Source organism: Dipodomys spectabilis, unplaced genomic scaffold (genome assembly GCF_019054845.1).
Source record: "Dipodomys spectabilis isolate Male_0828 unplaced genomic scaffold, ASM1905484v1 ptg000112l, whole genome shotgun sequence".
Classification (NCBI taxonomy): domain Eukaryota; kingdom Metazoa; phylum Chordata; class Mammalia; order Rodentia; family Heteromyidae; genus Dipodomys; species Dipodomys spectabilis.
In genome coordinates this window covers 2,160,131-2,185,896 of record NW_024870789.1, presented here as the reverse complement: position 1 = coordinate 2,185,896, position 25,766 = coordinate 2,160,131, and the positions used below count along the sequence as shown (strand labels likewise).

Here is a 25,766-nt window from a genome sequence, read left to right as displayed (position 1 = left end):
AACTTGAAAATTGTGGTTCAAAACCAGCCTAGGCAGACAAATCCAAGAGACTTTTATCTCCACTTAACCAATAAAAAGCCAGAAGTGGAGCTATGGCTTTCTCTAAGAGGAAAAAGCTAAGGGATAAAACCCAGGCCCTGGGGGGGGGTGGGGGGGTAGAGGGGGGAGAGGGGGGAGGATGGGAAGGGGAAACAAAGGAGGAGGCTACAATGCTTGATAAAAAATGTACTCTTTATCTTGTCCAAGTAATTGTAACCCCTCTGTACAGTATTTTCACAATTAAAAAAAAAAAAAACAAACCCAGGGCCTGGTTCAAGCCATAGTATGGCAATGAAAAAAGAAAAAGTATATCAAATCCAAAACCCATTAGTAAATTATGATCAATTTTTTTCCCTAAAACTTCAGAAGTAAATCAACATTAGGAAATTAATTAATGTGTTACATTAGTAACAAATCATTTTTTAAAAATCATGACAATTTGACAAAATTCAAGTTCTGTGGTAATCCAGTCATACAAGGGTCCTTTAAGGTAAAGGTCTGCCTCCCACAGCCTCTTAATTAAAAAGAGCCTCTAGAGGGAGCTTAAGACACTGTCCCTCAACCAAGTAAAAAGGGCTTTATCTGAGATTTGCAGGTGTGACTATTATTACATAATGGGAGCAACTCTGAAAAGATCACATGGGTAACCATACTGTCAGGTTGGACTGAAAAAGAAATAGTACCAAATGAAAAGAGACAACTGGATTCCAAAATTTCTATTGGCAGGAAGCAGGCTGATAAAAACACACAGCTGCAAATGCTTTTCATGAAAAAAGAATGACTCAAGCAGAACAGAGCTAGAAGGGTTGAGACCACAGTGTAATCCCAAGGCCTTGAACCCTCATCAAGTTGCTTCTATCTCTTGGCTGGCTTAAGAATTGCGTGGGGGGCCGGCGCTGGTGGCTCACGCCTGTAATCCTAGCTACTCAGGAGGCTGAGATCTGAGGATCGCGGTTCAAAGCCAGCCCGGGCAGGAGAGACCGTGAGACTCCTATCTCCAATAAACCACCAGAAAACCAGAAGTGGCGCTGTAGCTCAAGTGGTAGAGCGCTTGCCTTGAGCTGAAGAGCTGAGGGACAGCGCCCAGGCCCAGAGTTCAAGCCCCACGACTGACAAAAAAAAAAAAAAAGAATTGCGTGGGAAGCCAGGCACCAGTGGCTTAGGGCTGTAATCCTAGCTACTCAGGAGGCTAAGATCTGAGGATCACAGTTTGAAGGCAGAAATGTCCATGACACTCTTACCTCCAATAAACTACACAGAAAAAGCCAGAAGTGGAGCTGTGGCTCAAGTGGTAGAGTGCTAGCCTTGAGCACAAAGAAGCTCGGAGATAGCATGTAGGCCCTGAGTTCAAGCCCCAAGATTGGCAAAAAAAAAAAAAAAAAAAATGCATGAGGCAGTAATACCTCCCCTTTGCTCAAGAATGTCTGTCTTCTTATGCTTGTTTCCCACTGTATGTTTAGTAAAGGAGGCTGTTATGGTTAGGATGTGGTTTTCATGCTGAAATTTGTTTCCCAATCTATCAGTGTTGGAAGGGTAGGGCCTGGTGGGAGGTGCCTAGAAGTGCCTAGAGTCCTCTTACAATGGATAAGTGCATCTCATGTGTCAGTTCTCGCTCTGATGGAGAGTAATAGTTAAAATGCCAGTCTAAGCCTGCACCCCAGTGGTTCACATCCATTATTCTAGCTATTCGATCAAGGTACAAAGCCAGCAAAATTCAGAGACTCATCTCCAATTAACCAGCAAAATATCAAAAGTAGAGGTGTGGCTCAACTGGTAAGGATATAATAAACTGGTAGAGAACTAACAAAAACCCCACACCAATGAAGTTATGTGGGCCAGAAAATCCATATGCATGCACACATATACATGATAGTAGGTGAATACAAGGTATAAGTAAAAGTGTAGCCTTAACTCACTTTGACAGAGACACTCCCCCGGCTTTCCCAATCATCTCTTCATGGTGCAACACTGAGTGGTTCCATGGGATGTGGAGGAACTTTAAGAGCGTTCTCATCCACCGCTCAGGATGTAGGACAAGTTGTTCGTAGTGAACCATCATGCATTTCTGGTAACCGACCTCCACACACTGGTTATACATGGTCTCTATGGCACGGTTCCACTTGGTCAAACAGTCCCTGTAGCTGTTCAGGTCAAATCCAGCTATGGTCACTTTCCGAGAAATCATTGAGTGTACTGATGCCCGACCATCTCGGACCATCAAGAGAAACTTGGCATTGGGGAATAACCTAGCAAGGTAAGTTAGGGATTTCAGGGCAAAGGGATCTTTATTACATAAATAAGGGGCTGGCTCTCCATGCTTAACAATGATTTCTAATAAAAAGGCTTGCATGGCAGAATCCAACACATCATCGGTGACACCAGCCTCATCCAAGCGGATCTTCTCTTTGCTGGACCGTGACCACATCTGCTTCAGGGCCAGGATTCGAGGAATGACCCTGGTTTCCTCTCCACAGCGAATGTCAGGGTGTGCATCTAACATGGCCCTCATGAGTGTGGTTCCACTCCGAGGCACACCTCCAATAAATATTAAAGGCATATCCTTGTGATAGGCAAAGGTTTTGTTGGCTTTGATGTCCAGGCCAGTTTGCATAGAAGTCTTTGCACTCTCCAATTTGACTGGCTGGCTACGTTCTTCTATGCGATGATGGCATTCCATGGCATGCTGGCCCAAGTAGAACACTGTCACAGAACTAATTACCAGACATGCCAGTAGTAAGTTCTGCTTCAGTTTTCCAACCATCTTGATGTGGTTATCTTGTTAACAAACAGATATTTTGCTCAAAGTAATTTTCAAGAGATGTTCAGGCCATGGAGCTTCTACTTCAGAAAGATGGTCAACATCTAGTAGGAAAAAGAAAGCCATTTGATTACATGATTGTTTGTAAATTAGCCTTCAGTTAACACATTTGTATTTTACCTAGACAGAAGAAGCTGAATCCCTGATAGTCCTAGAACACAGTATGTCATATATAATCAGAAAAACATTTTTTTTTTTTTTTTTTTGCGGTTTTAGTACAGGTTCTTGCTCTGTAACCAACGCTAGTCTTGAACTTGTCATAATCCTGCCTTAACCTCCCCAGGATGGGATTAAAGGAGTGCACTACCATATCAGGCCCACAAACAAATTTTTTTTAACTATATAGACAGTTTAATTCTCCTGTGTGTGCACTATTACTGGAGGTACTTCAAAACTGATCAATGCATGGAGAAGAAAGATCTCAACCAATAAAAGGGTAGGTACAGTGACACATACCTGTCATCCCAGCTACAGAAGAATAAATAGGAGGAAGATCCAGCTAGACCAGCCTGGGCATGAAGTATGACCCTATCTCAAAAATAATTAGAGCAGAAAATGTTGGAAGCATGGTTCAAGCTATAAAGCACCTGTCTAGTAAATGTGAAGCCTGGAGTTTAAAACCTCAGTACTACCAAAAAAGTAAAAATAAAAACAAAACAAAACAAAAAGGACAGCATTACAGTGACTGCTGCTCTCAGAAAACAAAGTCTGGGCTGGGAAGGTGGCTCAGTGGTAGAGCGCTTGCCTTTGCATGCATGAAGCCCTGGGTTTGAGTCTTCAGCACCACATAAGCAGAAAAAGCTGGAAGTGGTGCTGTGGCTCAAGTGGTAGAGTGCTAGCCTAGAGCTGAAGAGTTGAGAGACAGCACCCAGGCCCAGAGTTCAGGCCCCACGACCGATGAAAAGGAAAAAGAAAAAGAAAAGAAAGGAAGAAAGAAAACAAAGTCTTCTGGACAGATATACAATGACAATAAATATGCTCAGGGCCTCAGAAGGGACAAAGGACATAATGAAATGGAGTTGTAAAATCCTCAGAGAAAATGGAAGGAAGGCGTGTTTAATCTAAGCCATAGGAACTTCTGAGCAGGACACAGTGTCATGACAAGATGCAGCATAACTAAGAGACAGAATACAATTCTGAGGGGCTGAAATCCAAGTGCTCGTGCATATGTGTCTATGACTTGGACCTTGAAAACAGAAGACCTGGACACACAGTGAAGTCCAAGCTATAGACATAGGCATGTGTATGGGATACAACAGAAACTTGTCTGGGAGCAGGGGTACACATTAGGAAGCAGACAGGCTACACTGATACTAACCACATTCATCTGAACCCTCAGAAGATAAGCATAACTTGCTAAGCTATGGGGCCACTCTAAATACTGCTGTGAAAGCATTGTTTAGGTGTGATTAATATTTAAATCAACAGATTTGTAGTGAAGCAGTTACTCTCCCTAATATAGAAGGGTCTCAAAGAACAGGTCAAAACTTCAAAAGAAAAATTAAGGTTTCCTGAAAAAGAAGGAATTCTCTTTAAGACTATGACAAGGAAACCCGCCTAAGCTTCCAGCCTGCTGACTGGCAGAAGTTACTCATCACTGTGATATCTACTACTGTCCTATACCCTATGGGTTTCAACCTGCTAACAATCAATGAAACAATCCCTTCAAGAAATGCAAATAAAGACAACCCTGAGATACCACCTTACCCCAGTCAGAATGTCCTACATCCACAAATTAGCCAACGACAAATGCTGGAGGGGATGTGGAAAAAGAGGAACCCTATTACACTGCTGGTGGGAATGTACACTTATACAACCACTTTGCAAAGCAGTCTGGAGGGTCCTTAGAAAGCTAAAGATTGACCTCCCTTACAACCCAGTCATACCACTTCTAGGCATCTACCCTGAACAACAGGAACCAATATACAAGGACACGTGCACCTCCATATTTATTGCAGCACTGTTCACAATAGCTAGGATATGGAAACAACCCAGATGCCCCACCACAGATGAATGGATCCAAAAATTGTGGTGTCTATACACAATGGAATATTATTCAGCCATTAGAAATGACAAAATAATGGCATTTGCAGGGAAATGGATGGAACTAGAAGGAATCATGTTGAGCGAGGTAAGCCAAGAGCAAAGAGACAAACGGTACATGGTCTCCCTGATAAGTGGATGCTAAATCCAAAATGTTAGGTGATATGACAAAACTAACAGGACTTAAGAAACAAAGAACTCCCACTCATCTGGTCAAACCACTACTAAATATCCCCATGCTGCTGATCACATGTATGGTGTATATGTGTACATCGTTATATGTTATAGACTGTGATAGACAATTTGCTCCAGGAAAGTTAGAATGAACTTGTGACTTTAAATGAGCATCATTATTCCACAATACTGTGAAATTTGTGAAATTATGTAATCACTTAATCACAATTTAAAAAAAAAAAAAAGAACCTGGGGAAGGTAGGGAGGGAAGGGATGGTAGGAGGAAAACAATGGAGGGGGTAACAATGCTCAATAAGAAGTGTACATTACTCATGTAACTTACATTACTCATGTAACTGTAACCCTCTGTATAGTATCTTTACAATAAAAAATTTAAAAAAAAAAAAAAAAGCTCAGGGAGGGGCTGGGAAGGTGACTCAGTAATAGAGTGCATGCCTTGCAAGCATGAGGCCCTAGGATCGAATCCTCAACCACATAAGCAGAAAAGGCTGGAAGTGGTGCTGTGGCTCAAGTGGTAGAGCACTAGCTTTGAGCTGAAGAGCTGAGGAACAGTGCCCAGGCCCAGAGTTCAGGCCCCATGACCAACAACAACAACAAAAAGCTCAGGGACAGCATGCAGGCCCTGAGTTCAAGCCCCAAAACCACCAACAGCAACGAATGTCACAGAACTATGTATAAGATAGTATCTTACTGTAATTTTCAAAAAAATTTCAATGGAGAAATTTGAGGGAAAACATAGAAGGTTCTCATGAAAATCATGTAGAGAGAAGACCAAGGCCAGGAAGCTGTGATCTTAAATCTCTGATTAATAATGTTCTGATTGAACATTATTTAGTCATGACAGTTTCAGTGGTGGCAGAAGACATAAAGTGAGTAATAAGTTTTGCTGAGATTGGAAGACAAACTATTACAGAAAAATGGTCTCATTTTCTCTTATGAACACTTAAGTGAAATGGAAAAAGCCATTTAAATCTGAACAAAGCAAACTAAACTCAGTGAAACAAAGAGAAGTATTTATAGTGAAGTCTAATTTCATGTTAGTTATAGAGGGATGAAGCCTAGTATACTTCCTTTGTTTCATGGAGTTGCATAACCACATTCATTATATAGGAAAGAAATCATTCTGCAATGCACACAGTTTGGGCAATGTTTTGTTTTGTCAGTCATAGGTCTTGAACTCTGGGCCTGGGAGCTGTCCCTGAGCTCTTAAGCTCAAGATGAGCACTCAACCACTTGAGTCACAGTGCCACTTTCAGTTTTCTGGTCCTTTATTGGAGATAAGAGTCTCAAGGACTTTCCTGCCAGGGCTGCTTTAAACCATAATCCTCAAATCTTAGCCTCCAGATAGAATTACAGGCATGAGCCACTGGGCACCCAGTAATGTTTTGCATTATCCACAGTAAAATTACATTAACTTGAGAACTTCTGATTCCTATCAAAATTCAATAGATGAAAACTGATTCAACTTCAAAAATTACCTTAATAATTTAAAAGGTGTAGATTAAGTGGCAGAGTGCCTACCTTTTGCAAAAACCTCTCTGAAATCAGAGATACAAAATAGTCACCAGTCAAAAGTTAAGGTGAGCCAGGCTCTGGTGGCTCAAGCCTGTAATCCTAGCTACTCAGGAGGCTGAGATCTGAGGTTCACGGTTCAAAGCCAGCCCAGGCAGGAAAGTCTTTTTGCTTATGTGGTGCTGAGGAATCGAACCCAGGGCTTCAGGCATGCAAGGCAAGTGCTCTACCACTGAGCCACCTTCCCAGCCCATCCGTGAGACTCTTATCTCCAATAAACCACTAGAAAACTGGAAGTGGCACTGTAGCTCAAGTGGCAGAGCACTCGCCTTGAGCTGAAGAGCTGAGGGACAGCACCCAGGCCCAGAGTTCACGCCCCAAGACCAAAAAAAAAAAAAGTTAAAGTGATGTGGAAATGTACAACAAAAGCTCCCTCCCCATAACTGTATACTAATAAACTAATGTATGCTAATTAAAATTATTTAAAAAGTTAAGACTGATGTCTACACTATCAACAAAGCTATCAATAGTTTCTGATGTTCTCTATCAGCTATCTGCTGTAATATCCCAAATTCAAAGTTCTCGAATTCCTATGATTGTGGTGGCTACTCGTGTAACACAATTGTACCCCAAATTCAAAGTTACTGGAAGGGCTGGGAAGGTGGCTCAGTGGTAGAGCGCTAGCCTTGAATTGAAGAGCTGAGGGACAGCGTCCAAGCCCAGAGTTCAGGCCCCACGACCGGACCCGAAAAAAAAAAAGTTACTGGAAGCAAATCCTACTCCAAACTCAGTTTCTCCTAATGTACTTTTTTTTTTTGGTCAGTCATGGAGCTTGAACTCTGGGCCTGGATACTGTCCCTCAGCTCTTCAGCTCAAGGCCAGCACTCCACCCCTTGAGCTACAGCGCCACTTCGGGTTTTCTGGTGGTTAATTGGAGATAAGAGTCTAATGTTCTTTGCTGCCTGGGCTGGCTTTGAACCACAATCCTCAGATCTCAGCCTCCTGAGTAGCTAGGATTACAGGCTTGAGCCACCAGCACCGGCTCCTAATGTGCTTTCACAACAATACAGTATAATCAAGAAGCCATCAAATCTGCTGCAGCCACCAACGGCATGTCCCTGATTCAATTCAGTTCTGACATTATCTACATGGAATCCTTGAGGCCCCACAAACACACTCCAGATGCCAATCTCAAGCGATAGGTTGCTCACCTGTGCTTCCAACGATAAACAACGATAAACACGTTCCCATCACCTCACCCAATTTTGAGTTTGCTCTCACATAAAGACTCAGAGCTCAGTGAGACATGCAAACTAGCCTATTCCAAAAGAGATTACAAAGACTACATATGAGACACACAAACAAGGCACAAAGGAAGGGAGGGGAGCTTTCAGGCTTTCTCCAGATACATAAGGAGTTCAATGATCAGGAACTCTAAAGTCTATCCTTTGGGTTTTTATGGCGATTGCATTGCACAGATACTAAAGTGTGAACAGCAGTGTCCAGGTGCCATTAGTCAAAAACAGCATGAGCTGAGCACAGTAACTCACGCCTGTAATCTGAGATCTGAGGATTGTGGTTCAAGGAAAGTCCTTGAGACTCTTATCTCCAATTAGCCATTAGAAAACCAGAAGTGGCACGGTATCTCAAGTGGTAGAGTGCTCAGCCTTGAGCTGAAGAGCTAAGGGACAGTGCCCAGGCCCAGAGTTCAAGCCCCACGACCAACAAAAAAGAAAACAAAACAGCATGAATAGCTGCTGTGAGATTAAGAGTCTGAAATGCAGAAAGGCCCGTTTAGATTCTTCTCAGCCTCCCCATGCAATGTGTTACACTGCCAGGCATGAGGTAGACCTCCTGAAATAGCTGGTCTTATCCATTCTCAGGCTGGAGTTGGTCTTATAGACAGCTGTGAGAAGTCCCACTCCCATCTGGGGAAGATAATAGAGCAGATGAAGGGAACTGGTAAGCTAGAAAAACTGTGCTGTGATGCCTATAGCACCCCAACATTACAACATTTTAGCATATATCATTATAGTTCCATCAGTCTGAAACCCTTCTGTGGCAGCTTTAGGAACCAAAAGGCCAAATACTTTTTTTGTATGGGCACTGAGGAAATGACAAAGAATATGGGAGCTATGAGCCAGAAACCATGAACAAAAACCAAATATGGGATCTGGGAAGGTGGCTCAGTGGTAGAGTGCATGCCTTGCATGCATGAAGCCCTGGGTTTGATTCCTTAGTGCAACATAAAGAAAAAAGACCAGAAGTGGTACTGTGGCACAAGTGCTAGCCTTGCACAAAAACAGCTCAGGAACAGTGCCCAGGCCCTGAGTTCAAGCCCACAATTGGCACAAAAGAAAAAAGAAAAAAATGTATATATAATGACAAGAAGACTTGAACTGGAAACATACATACATACATATACACATACATATGAACATATAATCTACTTTGGTTTGTTTTTTTCTTTTCTTTGTCAGTCCTGGTGCTTGAACTCAGGGCCTAGACACTGTCCCTGAGCTTCTTTTGTGCAAGGCTAGCACTCTACCACTTGAGCCACAACACCACTTCCAGCTGTTTCTGTGTATGTATAACTGAGGAATTGAACCCAGGGCTTCATGCATGCTAGGCAAGCACTCTACCACTGAGCCACATTCCCAGTCCTACTTTGGTTTTTGAGACACAGTCTTGCTATATAGTGCAGGCTAGCTTGGAACTTTTGATCTTTTTGTTTGCATCGCCTGAATACTGGGATTATAGGCATGCAGTCATGCCTGATGCAAATAAATTTTTTAATACATTCCCTTTTCCATAAATACACTTGAAAATCATTTTAATGACTATAGAGCACTTCACTGAAAGGATCTATCAACACTTAGTTGGCAATCCTCTATTATGATGGCCTTTAAATTTTTATTATTCTAAACAATATACAAATGCTCTTGTATTTGATTCATCTTTGCACACAATTACTTTCAATTTTTAGAAGAAAAGTTGTTAGGTCAAGAAAGGCACAGTATATAGATTGTAAAGTACTTAACACATATTTGATTTATCTCTAATTCATATCCTACCTCCAAAATTTGTGTATGTGTGTGTGTGTGTATAGCCTCTACCTCCAAAATAGAATCTGATGCTGGTCACATGACCAGGATTACTAATAGGAATCCTGACATATTCCAGCACCCTACAGTCTATTCTCAATTGTGCGTCCAGAGGTTTCTTGTAAAACATAATGATCATGTCATTCTGCAACTCAGTCTGTTTGTGGTCTTTCAAAACTGTTTCTAGCTGAATGCCAGTGCCACATGCTTGTAACCCTTGCTCTTTCAGAAGACTGAGATCTCGAGGATCACAGATCAAAGTTAACTGAGGCAGAAAAGTCCATGAGATTCCATCTCTAATTAACTAGAAAAAGGCCTAGACTGGAGGTATGATAAAGCAGTACTAAGTGTCAGTAGTAAGCATGTTAAGTAAGTGTGAGATACTGAGTTCAAGTCCCAGAACTGACCAAAAAAAGAAGTCTTTAAAAGATTTAAGATATTTACACCCAATGCTAAAGCTGTTAAATTTTTCCTTCTTGCCGGGAGCCAGTGGCTCATACCTGTAATTCTAGCTACTCAGGAAGCTGACATCTGAGGATTGTAGTTAAAAGCCAGCCCTGGCAAAGTCCATGACTCTTATCTCCAATAAACCACTCAGAAAACCAGCACTGTGGCTCAAGGGGTAGAGTGCTAGCCTTGAACTAAAGAGCTGAGGGACAGGGTCCAGGCCCAGAGTTCAAGCCTCACAACTGACAAAAACAAACAAAAAGATCTGTAAAAATCACAGGTGTGGCAAGGGACACAAAAAGCAAAAGAGGGAGCCAGGCTCTGGTGGCTCACTCCCATAATCCTAGCTACTCAGGAGGCTGAGATCTGAGGATCAGGGTTCAAAGCCAGCCCGGGCAGGAAAGTCCATGAGACTCTTATCTCCAATAAACCACTAGAAAACCAGAAGTGGCACTGTGGCTCAAGGTGACACTCACCTTGAGCTGAAGAGTTGAGGGATAGTGTCCAAGCCCAGAGTTCAAGCCCCATGACCAACAAAAAAGAAAAAGAAGGACTCTGGCTTCTCTATACTCAATTCTTTTCTCTCTCTCGATGTTTCTTGACCTAGAGAGTAAGTGCTTAACAGTCACCACTCCTGAGTGTTCAATGGTCAGTGCTCTCATTTCACAGACCTGTGGCCCGAGTACTCAAGCACAAGTAGCATTTCTCCTCACCACTTCTTTAATTCACCACTTCTAAGTCTATTTGTCAAAGGCCACTTTTCCTTTTATCTTTTATAGTTTACTTACTCAGAAAAAGTGGTAAGTCCCTGGAGCCCAGAAGAGTCTCTGTGCTCTATACCTCACCCTTCATCACAGCATGCTTAGCAGAATACCAACTCAGGATACCCTGAGCCTCCAGAAAGCACTGACTACTAGTAATACTGGTTCCTAATCAAACTGGGAAGAACCTTCCTCTAGAGAAGAGACACTGTGCAGTTATAGTCTTTACTCATACTTTGATACTAACTCTTCCCAAATTCTTTTTTTTTTTTTTTGGGTCTGGTTGTGGGGCCTGAACTCTGGGCCTGGGCGCTGTCCCTCAGCTCTTCAGCTCAAGGCTAGCGCTCTACCACTTGAGCCACAGTGCCACTTCCGGCTTTTTTCTTTTGTCGCCAGTGGCTGTAGTCCTAGCTACTCAGGAGGCTCAGATCTGAGGATCATTGTTCCAAGCCAGCCCAGAAAGGAAAGTCCATAAGACTCTTATCTCCAATTAACCACAGAAAACCGGAAGTGGCCACACACACACACACACACACACACACACACACACACACACACACACACACACACACACACACACACACACACACAGCCTTTTTTTGGGGGGGGTCAGTTGTAGGCTTGAACTCTAGGCCTAAGCACTGTACCTCAGCTCTTCAGCTCAAGGTGAGAGCTCTACCACTTGCACCATAGTGCAACTTCCAGCTTTTTCTGCTTATGTGGTGCTGAGGAATCAAACCCAGGACCTCATGCATGTGAGGCAAGCATTCTACCACTGAGCCAACTTCCCAGCCCCGCCTCTACTACCTTAAATACCACATTTGTGTTTTCAGATAAACAGTATCAATATTTTCTCAACTGGGGCATTTAGAGAACGAGGCTAAGCTAGAAACTGCAGTAGATTGTCGAGTCTCATTTTTATCTTCAGGAGACAGAAAAGGCATTGAAGGATTACACTAAACATATCAGAGAAATTGCTATTAATAGGAGCATACTGTCCCAGCAGGCCAAGTAAAAGAGACTCAGAAATGATGCCTTACAGAGAAGCATGCTGACATTATACTTCTATACTTAGATCTTTCAATATTTTTCCCCTGTAGTGCTGAGAATTGAACACAGGCCTTTACAACATGTTAGGCAAGCACTCTACCAGTGAATCCCAACCTTTGTCCCTATCCTTAATGCCCTAATCTTTGCAAATTTTATAAAGTAATATTGTTCATCAAAATTAGCTCTGATCCAGGTGCCAGTGGCTCACGCCTATAATCCTAGCTACTCAGGAGGCTGAGATCTGAGGATCGTGGTTTAAAGCCAGCCCAGGCAGGAAAGTCCAATTAACACCAGAAAACTGGAAGTGGCCCTGTGGCTCAAAGGGTAGAGTGCTTGCCTTGAGCTGAAGAACTGAGGGACAGCTCCCAGGTCCAGAGTTCAGGCCCCACAACTGACAAAAAAAAAAAAAAAAAATTAACTGGTGGTATGCAAGCCAACCAAATACTCCTTGTACCTGCACAGACCCACATACTTGCAAACACAATCGCCACACCTTGTTGTTACCATCAGGGCCACAGAGACAATCTGCTAGAGGAATGTCCCAGTAAAAGATAAAATTACAAGAATGTACCCACTTCTGGGTGCTGGTGGCTCATGTCTGCAATCCTAGCTACTAAGGAGGCTCAGATCCAGAGAACTGTGGTTTTAAGCCAGCCCAGGCAGAAAAATCCATGGAACTCCATCTCTAAAATAACCAGTGAAAAAGCAGAGATAGAGGTATTTTTCCCCCACCTCCCCACTCCTAGCGCTAGAATTCCTCAGAGCCTGGGCACTGTCTCTTAGCTTCTTTTGCTCAAGGCTAGCACTCTACCACTTGAGCCACAGGGCCACTTCTGGCCTTACCTGTATATGTGGGACTGAGGAATCAAACTCAGGGCTTCATGCAAACACTCTACCACTAAGCCACATTCCCAATCCCAATAGAGGCATTCATAAGTGATAGAGCATTACCTGAACAAGCAAGCTAAGCAAACATTAGGTCCTGTATTCAAACCTCAATACTGATCCCCATAAAGTAATAATCCTCTAAAGCTCTTCTTGTTAATCATTAGCTCCTTCCCATGTTAAGCGTGAGCTTTTCATTCCCACTGATAAAACAACAAAATGTGGCCAATAGCAGCAGCCAGTGAACCTCTGTGGTCATCTGAAGTCCAGTCTGTGAAAGGTTTCTCTATTTACAAGAAGAAAGAAAACAATGTATCCTGTCTGAACTTGCCAGTAAGTGTTCATCTTAGCCATTCAAGAGAAACTTAAAATCTGGCCCAAATGAACTCTTTATTATATGACCCATCCTGTTTTCTACCTATCATTAGAGTACCAATACAAGGACTGGCAGCAGACCCTCTAACAACAAGGAACAAATGGCAAGAATCTGCCACACAATGCTGACAAACTCTTAAGTGTCATCTGGGTTTATCTTCCTAACAGGAACAGCACCTTTCAATAAACCCCATGGCCAGGAAGGAAGAGCTGGTCAATTAGGAAGAACCAGACCTAATGTCCAAGATACAATCAGAGATGAGAGCAAAGTTAAATGGAAGCACAGCACTTTTTAAAGTTCAAGTTAAGGGCTGAGAAGGTGGCTGAGTGGCAGAGCACTTGACTTACATGCATGAGGCCCTGGGTTCAATTCCTCAGCACCACATAAGCAGAAAAAAAAAAAAGCTGGAAGTAGTGCTATGGCTCAAGTGGTAGCGTGCTAGCCTTGAGTTGAAGAGCTGAGGGACAGCGCCCAGGCCCAGAGTTCAGGCCCCACGACCGGACTCAAAAATAAATAAATAAATAAAGTTCAAGTTAACTGAAATGATGTCCGGGAATTACTTTAAAAGTGCTGGAGGATGTCTGTGGAGAGAATTACAGATGAAGTGAGAGCTGAGGTAACCACTGGAGCTACAGGCTCAATCACCACTTTGGGGATGTTTGAAGTTTTTCATAATAAAAAGAAAGATGAGCTGGGCACCAATGGATCATGCCTGTAATCCTCGCTACTCAGGAGGCTGAGATCTGAGGATACTAGTTCGAAGCTAGCCTAAGCAGGAAAATCCGAGTGAGACTCTTATCTCCCATTAATTACCCAAAAGCTGAAGTGGAGCTGTGGCTCAAGTGGTAGAGCATATAGTGCCTTAAACAAAAAGAAGCTCAGTGTCAGCCCAGCCCTGAGTTCAAGCATCAAAACCAATACAAAAAAACAAAAAGTAAAGATGAAATTAAAATCTAAGTTACCAAGTTCTAACATTCTCAGACCTATAAGTAAGGTCAATGTTGGCTAATCTATTCCTCCTCTAGAGTCTACAAACTCACTGGTTTTATTTTTTGTTGGTGGCATTATCTTTGGTCTGACTTAGGTGTTTTCCCTGAGCACTTCTGCTCGAGGCTATCCCTCTAACACTTTGAGCCACAGCACCACTTCAGTATCTTGTGGTTAACTGCAGCTAAGAGTCTCAGGGGCTTTCTTGCCCAGGCTGGCTTTGAACCATGATCCTCAGATCTCAGCCTCCTGAGTAACTAGGTTTACAACAGGTGTGAGCCACCAGCATCTGGCAAACTCATTACTTATTTATTTATTTATTGGTCGGTCGTAGGGCTTGAACTCTGGCAACAAGTGTAACTTCAAATTTCCTGAATTTCCTTAAAATACCTACAAAATCATCTGAAACAAGCACCAAAACCAAATCAAGGAACTACAAGTAAATAGAAACAAAGTAATCTGGAAATAATGAAATATTTTGCAATTTCTCCCAACAGAATATTGTTTTTGAATCAAAATTAAAATGATTACAAAATTTATAGCAGGAAGGTGACTCAGTGGTAGAGTGTTTGCCTTACATGCATGAGGCCCTGGGTTGAATTCCTCAGCACCACATAAGCAGAAAAAGCCAGAAGTAATGCTGTGGCTCAAGTGGTAGAGCACTAGCCTTGAACAGAAGAGTTGAGGGACAGTGCCCAGGCCCAGAGTTCAGGCCCTACAACCAGGAAAAAAAAATCTATAGCAGAAAGAAAGACTTTTTTCCCCCAAGACTGGGGGGAAAAGAAGAATCCTAAAGACAATAAATATTAGCCGGAGCCGGGTGCCAGTGGCTCACGCCTGTAATCCTAAACTACTCAGGAGGCTGAGATCTGAGGATCACAGTTCAAAGCTAGCCCAGGCAGGAAAGTCTGTGAGGCCCTTATCTCCAATAAACCACTCAGAAAACTAGAAGCGGTGCTGTGGCTCAAGTGGTAGAGTGCTAGCCTTGAGATGAAGTGCTGAGGGACAGTGCCCAGAGTTCAAGCCCCACCACTGACCAAAAAAAGGCAACAAATATTAACAAAGTTTTTGTTTTATTTTGGTTTGGGGTTGTGTGGGTTTTGGGGGTTTTTTTTGTTTTGTTTGGTAAGTACTAAGACTTGAACTCAGGGCCTCATGCACTTACTTGGCTTTTTCACTTATGGCAGGCATTCTACCACAGTGCCCAGACACAGTGCATTTGGTAACACTAATAGTAAGCTGAGCACCAGTGACTCAAGCCTGTAATAGTAGCTATTCAAGAGGCTGAACTCTGGGTATTGCAGTTCAAAGCAGCCAGACAGAAAAGTCTGTAAGACTCATATCCAATTAACCACCAAAAAAAAATGGAAGTAGAACTGTAACTCAAGTGGTAGAGCACCAGCCTTGAGTAAAAATGCTAAGCAAAAGCACAAGGCCCTGAGTTCAAGATCCAGGAGTAATACCAAAATAATTTTTTTTCAGCTATGTACAGAAAATTAGTATGTCTCAAAAGCAAACATTACAAAACAATAAGAATCATTTAAACTTCTTGTGCTTCATTCCCTTATGCATATTCCTACACTCAGCCTGCATCAACCACAGTCTGCCCTTTCTCTATGTGGATGAGTCTTATATATAACTTCAGCCAGCATATTTATTCTAAATCTCAGAACTGACCACTCAAAAGCCAAGGGATAACTCTAACTGGATGTCCCACAGGTATGTCAAATTCAACCAACACTAAATTGCCCCAGTAAATCCCTCCTACTCTTCTATTTCCTCTTCTACCAGCAAGCCTCTTTCTCTCATAGTCCCATTAAAACCTAGGAGACTTCATGCAGCTTCACCCTTACCCTCTCCATGGGATACCTGCAAAGTCCTGGTGTTGGCTGTGTTCTCCTCCTTCCCCATCCATTTCCCTGCTGGCCTGGCTTTACAGGTTCCCGCCTTCTTTTTCACAAGAACAACTTCACAGCCTCCTGACTTAATTCGGAACTCCTTCACTTGGCTCATTCGCTGTCATAAGTAAATATTATTTACACGTAGCTAAGATAGGTGAGCACATTCCATGGGAGAAATACAAAGGCATCTAAGCATGTGCTGGCAATGAGAGTGAGTACAAATGGCTAAAGCCAAAGTCAAGACAGATAGCAAGATACAAATCCTGAGACAGAAACAAGCTAGATTTGTCAAGCTCTTCTGAGGTTGAAATCTTTCAAAGGTTCCTCACTACACCAGGCTAAAATGATGAAGCAGGCCACACAGCTGGATCTGTGTGCCTTTCCAGTCTCCCCCCTCTTTTTCTCTCTCTTTCCACTCCTACTCCCCTCATGCTAGTCCTGGGGCTTGAACTTGGGGCCTGGGCGCTGTCCCTGAGCTTCTTTTGCTCAAGGCTAGCACTGTACCATTTGAGCCACAGCGCTACTTATGGCTTTTTCTGTTTATGGTAGAGGACTCAAACTCAGGGCTTCATGCATGCAAGGCAATCACTATACCACTAAGGCTCATTCTTAGCCTCCTGTCTCATCAAGCCCTTTCCCCAGCCTTCCCAAATGACATTTTTCCCCAAATGCACCAAGTTACCACGTTACCTTTATTATTCTCTCTACTCCCAGTACCATAATCCTCTACCTTTCTCCATCTAGATTCAGCTCTTCGGAGCCTCTGTGTCTGGCAGTTTCTATTCAACAGGCACACAATAAGCTAAGACGCAGCCCCTTCCCTTCCCCTTGACTGCACTAAGACTGCACTGATTTGTTACACTATCTCCCACACTAGTCTTTGGGTAAAGGGCCAAAACCCCTTTGAAAACTAGATTTCTCACCACCAACTAGTCAGGGAGAAAAATAAGAAAACAGACCATATAACAGTGTAAAAATGGGTGGAAAAAAAAAAAGGGGTGATAGCAGTATGCACAAAGTGATGTGGGAACCCAGACAAAAGTCATGTTACCCAAGCTGAAGATGTAGGGTAGTCAGAAAAAGTACTAGGTGACAATCAATGGTCAGGGATTCGTCCCCACCCTCTCCAGCTGGTTCTCCTAGCCCTCTGTAATCATTTCGGCTAGAGCCCTTCCTCCTACCACCTGGATTACACTATATCGAGTAATCTAGTCTGGTTAATAAAGGGCTCAGATAAGGATAAGTCCCTGCTGCAGAAGATCTCATGGGTCTAGTTCATTATGCTAAGCATTTGGAAGCTGATGGGAATTTTAAAGAAAACAAGTGGCATGATCAGACTGCATTTTATAAATGGAATGATCTGAGCAGCAGTGTGAAGGCTGAATTGGTGGAGTGCAAGGTGGCCTATCAAGCATCTGCTGAGTCTTCGGGAAAAATATAACCAAGGACTGAGCCAACCTTTTGTCACTGAGGTCAAGAATAAAGATCTGTGACAAAATAGGATATATGGCAGACACAAAGTGAGGAGCCAAAAAGATAATCCCAGATTCCTAAAGAGGAATGCTTGCATATGTGCTTGAGGGCAAGGGGTAGGCCGAAGGGAGGGAACAGAATACCCAAGTGTAGAGTACCAATGGGTTCTCCAATGGAGAGATGAAAATGAGGACCTGGAGCTAAAAGGAAATGGGGACTGTTTACATCTTTGAAACCACACACACAGGTACTATCTAAAACTATGAAATTAGAGAGAGAGCAAAATGAAATGCAAGTTAGTCTGAGAAGAAAATCATGAAGGAAACATACGGATAGTTTTTGTGTAGGATGGTGGAAGCCTGAGTATGTATGCATTCTGAAAACACCAGGAGAAGCCCTTTTCATTGAGATAAAGACAGGTGGTCAAAAATCAAACAAGCACAGGCCCAGACAAAAATAACAGTTCGTCAAGAGTTCAGGGCTGACACCCACTAATTTCTTCTGAAGCAGGAGGTAAAATGGGCAGTAAAGAGAAGGGAGGAGTCAGGCTAGAGCAATAGAAATAACACCATAGGCTTTAGTACAAGAGAGGAAGTTGGGGGGTAGGTCAAAGAACCTCCAAGTAAAGCAAGCAATGCTGGGATCCAGCTCAGTTCCGTTTTCTCAAGTCTGCCCCAGGAGTCCTGCAGAAAAACAGCTGATCAATTCAGACCTGAGACCAGCAAAGCAAATGTGGGAAGAAAGTACAAGACAAAGAACAATGCATTAATGCTTTTAAGATTCAAATTTTTTCTACTCTTAAAAAAAAAAAACCTGAGAGCCAGAAGAGGGAGGGACAGGTGGGTAATTCTTTAACTCCTAGAAAACTCAGAACTTTCAGGGACAAGCAGATGTGTGCTTTCCTTCCAGCAGCAGATTCCAGAAATCCAAACCTAAGTCATGTAGGGGCTCCTAGATAATAAACAGCTACTAGACGAACAGTGCAACACTCCTTACACACAACGCTGCTGTAGATTCGAGATGTGGGAGATTTCTTTCTTTTCTAAAACAAAGATGCAAGGGGGGGTGGGGAGAGATGTAATTTTATCACGCTGGCTTTCTGACTAGCAGCCTAAAAATTTTTTACAAAAGCAATTAACATGATACAAAACGAAAGCAGAACTGAATTTCTCAACAAATGCCTAATTGTGATTTTAATCCCTATTAGGCTTTGAGCGCCTCCATCTCCCATGCAGGATCCAAAGTGCCTTTAGATACACGACTACAGCTCTACCCCATACCACAGACACCTAGAAAGGAGGAGGCTACCTGTATCAGCACCCTCCACCCCCTGCCAGGCCCACTGTGCACCAGATCCTGGGGCTGGACGCTGCAAGTGATTCAGGCAGACTGGCTGTGGCAATTGGGCAGAATGGGACAAGTCTGCCTGCGAGTTTGGCGGACGAAAGTGAGAAAAACCAGGGGGAGGCAAAAGTGGGAAGGCAGCGACGACACCCCAGGGGACATGAGGGAGATGTAACTGGACACAGAACAAGCACAGGCCCCCGTGGGCGTGCGCAAGCCGGGCCGAGTACGGAAGGTGAGGCTGAAGCTAGGTGTCGGCGGGGCTGGGGCTCACCCCCAGAAGGGCTGTGGGGCTTCGAGGATTGGGTCTCATCCCCGAGGGCTGCGGGCTGTGAGGACTGGGTCTCATCCCCGAGGGCTGTGGGGCTTCGGGGACTGGGTCTCATCCCCGAGGACTGCGGGGCGGGCTTGGATCCAGCACCTCAAAGTATAAGGGGGGCGGGAGGGAGATGGACCCGGCCCGTCGGGCCACAGCCCTGGGCTCCCCGCCCAGGATGAAGGGACCATAGCCTGCTAGGGGACGCGGGACGGCAGGCGCTGAGGGCCGGACGCACCGGTGGATGGGGCAGCCCAGCCGGGATCTGGGGGGAAGACGAGCGACGGGATAGGGCGGCGAGCGCCGAGATGGGGCAGCCCAGCCGGAACCCGGGGGGCGGCGAGCGACGGGATAGGGCGGCGAGAGCCGGGATGGAGCGGCCCAGACCGGACCCGTGGGGCGGCGAGCGCCGGGAGGGAGCAGCCAAGCCGGGACCCAAAGGACGGCGAGCGCCGGGATGGGGCGGCCCAGCCCGGACCCGTGGGGCGGCGAGCGCCGGGAGGGGGCAGCCCAGCCGGGACCCAGAGGACGGCGAGCGCCAGGATGGGGTGGCCCAGCCCGGACGGAGCCGCGGCGAGCACCGCTACTCCCTTACCTGGGATAAGTGAGGGCCAGCCGGGCCGCCGCGCCCGCATCCTGGGCTCGGCCGCTTCCCCGCCGCCCTAGGAGAGGACCATGGCAGCCGCTCCGGGGCCTGCCCTCGCCGCCTAGCCCGGCTCGACCCCGCCGAGATGCGGAGATGCGCCGCCGCCACCAGCACCGCGGCCGCCTCAGCAGCGACTCCCGCGGTCGTCGCTTCAGCGCCGGCCGCCAGGCCCCGCCTCCGCGGTCGGGCGGGACTTCACACGTAACGCCATTGGTTACGGTGAGCCTGAGGGATGAGTCTGTCTCCCTGATTGGTGGATTCCGGCTGGCTCCCACACGCGGGAGGAGGAGCTTGGGGCTGCCCGCTGAGGCGCGCGCAGAGGGCGGGGATCTGACGTCGCGCCCCCGCCGCAGCTGCGTACGCGCGCTCCCGGAGGGGCTCCCGACCGTCACCTGCAGGGGCGGGTTGTTGCCGGGGCAACAGTGTGCGTGTCCCAAGACTACCGAAGACTCTCGGAGGGGGCAGTCGCTGAGGACCGTCCGGAAGGCCGACATTCCGGGACCCGGGTCGGGACCAGGAGACCTCCCTCTGCCGGCGCACTGCCTCACGCACCAAGGCATAGTCGTGCGTCGTATGCGTGCAAGTAGCACAGTGACACCCCTCCCCCCCGAACAATTCACCTGTGCTAATCAAAACCCCTCCCTCCCTAAGTGTAAATCAGTGACAGCAGAGACCCAACGTAAGGGACTGACCCTGGACTGAAAGACGTGAAGAAAAGGGCAGAGCAAGAGAGGAGATGGCTGAAATCTCAAGTTCCATAGGACCAAGAAATGCTGTAATCCTATCAAGCACTTACCTCAACTCTGCTAGTATGATTGGAGAAAGCATGGGGGCAAGGATGCGACAGCTACATCCAAACTCCCTGCCCTGCCATCTTGCCACCTGTCTTGGGGCTAATAAGTGCCAACGAAAGAGTTTCACTCACACACACACACACACACACACAAACTACACAGATGTTCATAGCATTCATAAAAGCCAAAAGATAAAAACAACCAGATATATTCCTTCTTTCCTTTCTTTTGTATGTGTGTGCGCTTGTGCCTGTGTGCTAGTCCTGAGGCTTGAACTCAGGGTCTGGGCGCTGTCCCTGAGCTCTTTATCTCAAGGCAAGCACTCTACCACATGAACCACAGCTCCACTTTCAGTTTTCTGGTGGTTAATTAGACATAAGTCTCACGGACTTTCCTGCCTGGACTAGCTTTGAACCTTGATCCTCAGATCTCAGCCTCCTGAGTAGCGAGGATTACAGGCGTAAGCCATCAGTGACTGGCTGCATTTTTAATCTTTGAAGAGCAGAGAAAAGGACCCAAAAGACCCCTAAACCTTATTATTAGAATTATAGATGTGAGCTACTAGGGCCCAATACACTGGTTGTCTTTGAGATAAGGTCTTGCTTCCTGCCCAGACCTGTGCCTGGACCTCAATCCTCCTATTTTATGCTTCCTGTTATAAGTAGGAAAACAGATGTGTGTCACTGCACCAAACTCTGGATTGAGGGGTCTTGGAAACTTTTCTACTCAAACTGGCCTCAATCCAAAATCCACCTGATTTCAGCCTCCCAAGTAGCTGGAGTTTTAGTTATGAGCCACCAGTGCCTGGCTGGTATGTAAATTATGTCTTCATAAAGCTGTAATTTAAAAAATTGATAGAGATAAGAAACTTTATTTATTTATTTTTTGGTGGGTCATGGAGCTAGAACTCTGGGCCTGGGCGCTGTCCCTCAGCTCTTCAGAGCTCAAGGCGAGCGCTCTACCACTTGAGCTACAGCGCCACTTCCGGTTTTCTGGTGGTTTATTGGAGATAGGAGTCTCACGGTCTCTCCTGCCCAGGCTGACTTTGAACCACGATCCTCAGATCTCAGCCTCCTGAGTAGCTAGGATTACAGGCGTGAGCCACCAGCGCCGGTGATAACATCTTTCTTAACTTAATTTAGTTAGCATAAACTTTTAAGTAATTTGACCTAAGGACATTTGAAGCCAAAATATTTTCCTTTGGAAAAGGTAAATCAAATGAACAAAATGATCTTATTTAACCCAAGCCGCATTGAGGCAACAGAAGTGGACCACTGAAATTACCAAGATCATCCAAAGAAAATGAGCAGCCGAGAAAATCAGCGAGGTCAGCAAGCAGAGAAGGGCAGAACAAAGAGAGAGCAGACTAGGAGGTGATTATAAATGGAGGACCATCCCCAGGGTCATTTAACAATCAAGAGTCACATCCCATTCCAAGTGCCACATTTCTGATTCCTTCAGGAAAGAGCTCACCATGACCTGAATGGGACAATCCGCAATCCCAGGACCAGCACACAGCCCCTAACAACCTCCTTCTACCAAGCAGAGAGAATTCTGCTGCCCAGAATTTCCTTCATCTACCAATAGCACAAGAAGGACGAATTGAGCTGGAGAGACCACTGACACTTGTTAAATTGTAAGAACAAATTTCACATGTGGGACTTCCATAAGGACATAAGATATGCTCACTGCAGTGAAATCAGTCATGTGGCAAGATGTCTCATTAAACAAGAAAATTTCAGGTGATCCAAGTGGCACACAGTACCTGCAGCTGGCCCTGGCTAGCCTGATCTGAAGCAAAGATTAAAGTCACCTGGAAACAAGCCAAATGCTTCTTGCTCTCCAACCTTCCCCCATTATAGTATATGTACCAGTAAGAAAAGAAGACTCCAGGGCTGGGAAGGTGGCTCAGTGGTACAGTACTTGCCTTGCGTGAATGAGGCTCTGGGTTTGATTCCTCAACACCACATAAGCAGAAAAATTCCTCAACACTACATAAGCAAAAGAAGTGGCACTGTGGCTCAAGTGGTAGAGAGCTAGCCTTGAGCTGCAGAGCTGAAGGAACAGCACCCAAACCCAGAGTTCAAGCCCCACGACTGAAAAAAAACTTTATCCAAACATTAAATAGAATAATTACTAATATTCGGGTAATAAAGTCTCCTGTTGTTTCTCAGGTTTCTTTAACCATAGTGCAGCTTATTCAAACATGTCCTTTACATAAGTAACAGATAAACTGCTTCTGTGTTTTTCTACAGAGACCAGCATTCAATAAAACTTAACAGCAGGGCGCCGGTGGCTCATGCCTTGTAATCCTAGCTACTGAGGAGGCTGAGATCTGAGGATTGTGGTTTAAAGCCAGCCCAGGCAGAAAAGTCCCTCAGAGTCTTATCTACAATTAACCACCAGAAAACCAGAAGTGGTGCTGTGCCTCAAGTAGTAGAGTGCTCGTCTTGAGCTGAAGAGCTGAAGGACAGTGCCCAGACCCAGAGTTCAAGCCCCATGACCGACCAAAAACAAAAGTCTTCACAATGTTTGACCTCACCTGTGAAACTCTTGTTTTTATCCTGAAAACAACAACCGACCAAAAAAAAAAGAAAGAAAGAAAGACTCCAAAATATACTCAAATGAAAAGAACAATGACAGCATATATAATATAATCATTTGTATCATCAAAAAGTGCACAGAGGTAAATGCACTCACAAGCTTGTAAACTTCAGACAGTGTATGGAAGGATGCACAGCAAACTGAGAAGATAGCTGAAGGACTTGAGTGCAGACTTATTTTTCACCATCTCCTCTTTAGTATCTTTAGAAATGTTGTGTCCTAGGCTTCACACTTGTTAGGGAAGCACTCTATCACTTGATTCACACACTTTTGCTTTGTTTACTTTTCAGATGTTTCACACTTTTGCCAGAGCCAGCCCCAGACAGATATCCTGACAGCTACACCTCCTGTAGTGTGACCATAGGCATGATCTATTCTGCGTACTCATAATTTGTCTTAGAAAATTTACTGTTCAAACCTATAGAAACTTCCGTGACATTTCTATTCGTGTAATTTAATAAATGTCCTCTTGAATATACATTCTAACCATTCTTGTGTATATATTTTCCTTTCCATACCTTACCTCTTCCTGAAGTTCAGCCCAGGCTTCACCTGCACCAGGCATTACTCCTGTAATCCCACCACTCAGGAGGGTTAGAATTACAGGTCTGAAGCCAATTTGAGCTTCTATGTGTGACCCTGACTCAAAAAATCAAGGAGTAAGGATGCAGCTCAGTGGTAGAGTGTTTGTCCACTATGCTCAAGGTGGAAGAAAGGAAAGGAAAGGAAGAAAGAAAGAAAGAAGGAAGGAAGGAAGGAAGGAAGAAAGAAAGAAAGAAAGAAAGAAGAAAGGAAGGAGGGAGGGAAGGAAGGAGGGCTGGAGGGAAGAAAGGAAGGAAAGAGAGACAGGGGTTGGAGGGAGCAGGGAAATCTCCCCTAAGGGGGCGGACAGCTTGTCTCCTCAAGGGGCTTAGCGCTAATTTCCTCCAAAAAGCCTAGGCTGCCCACAATTACAAGAAGAGGGAGGAAATGATGGACAAGGACAAGGAGGAAATGAATGAATGGACAAGGAGAGGGAGGAAATGAATGAACAAGGACAGGTAGGAAATAAATGGACAAGGAGAGAGAGGAAATGGATGGAAAAGGAGGGAGAAAATGGATGGACAAGGAGAGGGAGAAAATGGATAGACAAGGAAAAGGAGGAAATGGATGGACAATAGGGAGGAAACAGACAAAGGAGGAAATGGTTGGACAAGGAAAGAGAGGAAATGGATGAACACGTGCTGGCTAGCACAGTTAAGAGCCCAGACACCCCTTACCACCATAGCCAGCCACCCTACACCCCCTGTTCACCTCAGGGAAAACATGAGGGCAGGGATTTCCCATACTGTAAGAAATAGCATCTCTTAGGAAGAACATTTTATGAAACACAGGAGGAATGTGGCATCGGCCTCGAGGACAGCTGGCAGTGAAACCCAGCTGTGGGTATTGGGAAGGGGGTGGTACTGCTCTACCTTGGAGCAGGTAGCTGATCTCATGGGGTTGCCAAGCCAGATCTGGCACAGTTAGGGCAGTGGCAAAGAGGGGAAGTAGGGGGCCCAGGAATGGAAAGGAAGTTCCAGAGGCCCTGGAACTTCCTACCCAAGCCTAAGGATACTGGCAATGAGGGCAAAGGCTTGGAAACAGAATGGTCACCTGTTCAGATATGCAGAACAATCATCCCCATGGCTGCAGGTACGGCTTCTAGGGGCGGAGGGGGCTGTGGGAAAAAGGGGGATCTCACAGGTAAGAACAGAAATAGTGTCCAGCCTTTCGTCCTCATCTGACACTGGCTGAGTGGGTGGGTGGACAGGAGCATGAGGGACAGACAGATAGATGATGGATGGATGCAGAGCCCCGTCTTCGGCTGTCATTAAGGCCCAGGGCAGTAGGAAAGGCAACAGAGGACATTCATAGGACATAGGAAGAGAAGGGGGGGTCTCTGGGTGAGAGAACCCAGCTAAGATCCTTGCTGGGTAATTATGGGGTTAAACTTTTCTGGAGGGAGGCAGTATAAGAACTGAACTTAAAACCTTGCACTTGCGAGGCAGGTGCTCTACCACTTGAGCCATGCTTCTAGCCCTAGAGTTCAATTTGCACTCAGCCGAAAGCCCTCTTGGGGACAAGAGAAAATACTTACCTGCAAAGAGAATCAAGAAGCCTCTCACAATTCTCCTGAAGCTTGTGGGCTAGACAGGTCTGTGGCCGGGAGAAGAGTAAAGCGAGCACCCTGCTCCCCTCCACCCCTAGATGCCAGAAATCTGGCCAGGTCAGCCCCTCAGCCACATCATCACTTCCAAATGAAAATCCAGCCCAGCCTATGAGCAGACATTTTCCAAATGGCTACAGAATCTCTACACCTTCCAAAAATACCTCTGTGTGCAACTCCTGCCAGGGAGAGAGGGCCCCATGCCCAGGCTGAAACCAACTGGACTTCCTGAGCTCAGGGGCGGCTACCATGTGCTCTGCAGACCCCAGAAAAGGAAGTGCCC

General features: G+C 45.2%; 1 protein-coding gene across 1 annotated transcript in view; it reads right to left on the bottom strand.

Moving 5' to 3' along the window:
• Positions 1–20,030, bottom strand: part of Tpst1 (tyrosylprotein sulfotransferase 1) — a 43,452-nt gene extending 23,422 nt beyond the window's left edge. Inside the window, exons 1-2 of the mRNA XM_042688070.1 lie at positions 19,847–20,030; positions 1,956–2,901 (exon numbers count right to left, since the gene is read on the bottom strand). Of these exons, the coding sequence (XP_042544004.1) occupies positions 1,956–2,800 (845 nt within the window). The 5' untranslated portion in view covers positions 2,801–2,901; positions 19,847–20,030. The remainder of the gene's footprint in view (positions 1–1,955; positions 2,902–19,846) is intronic.
• Positions 20,031–25,766: the final 5,736 nt, after the last annotated feature.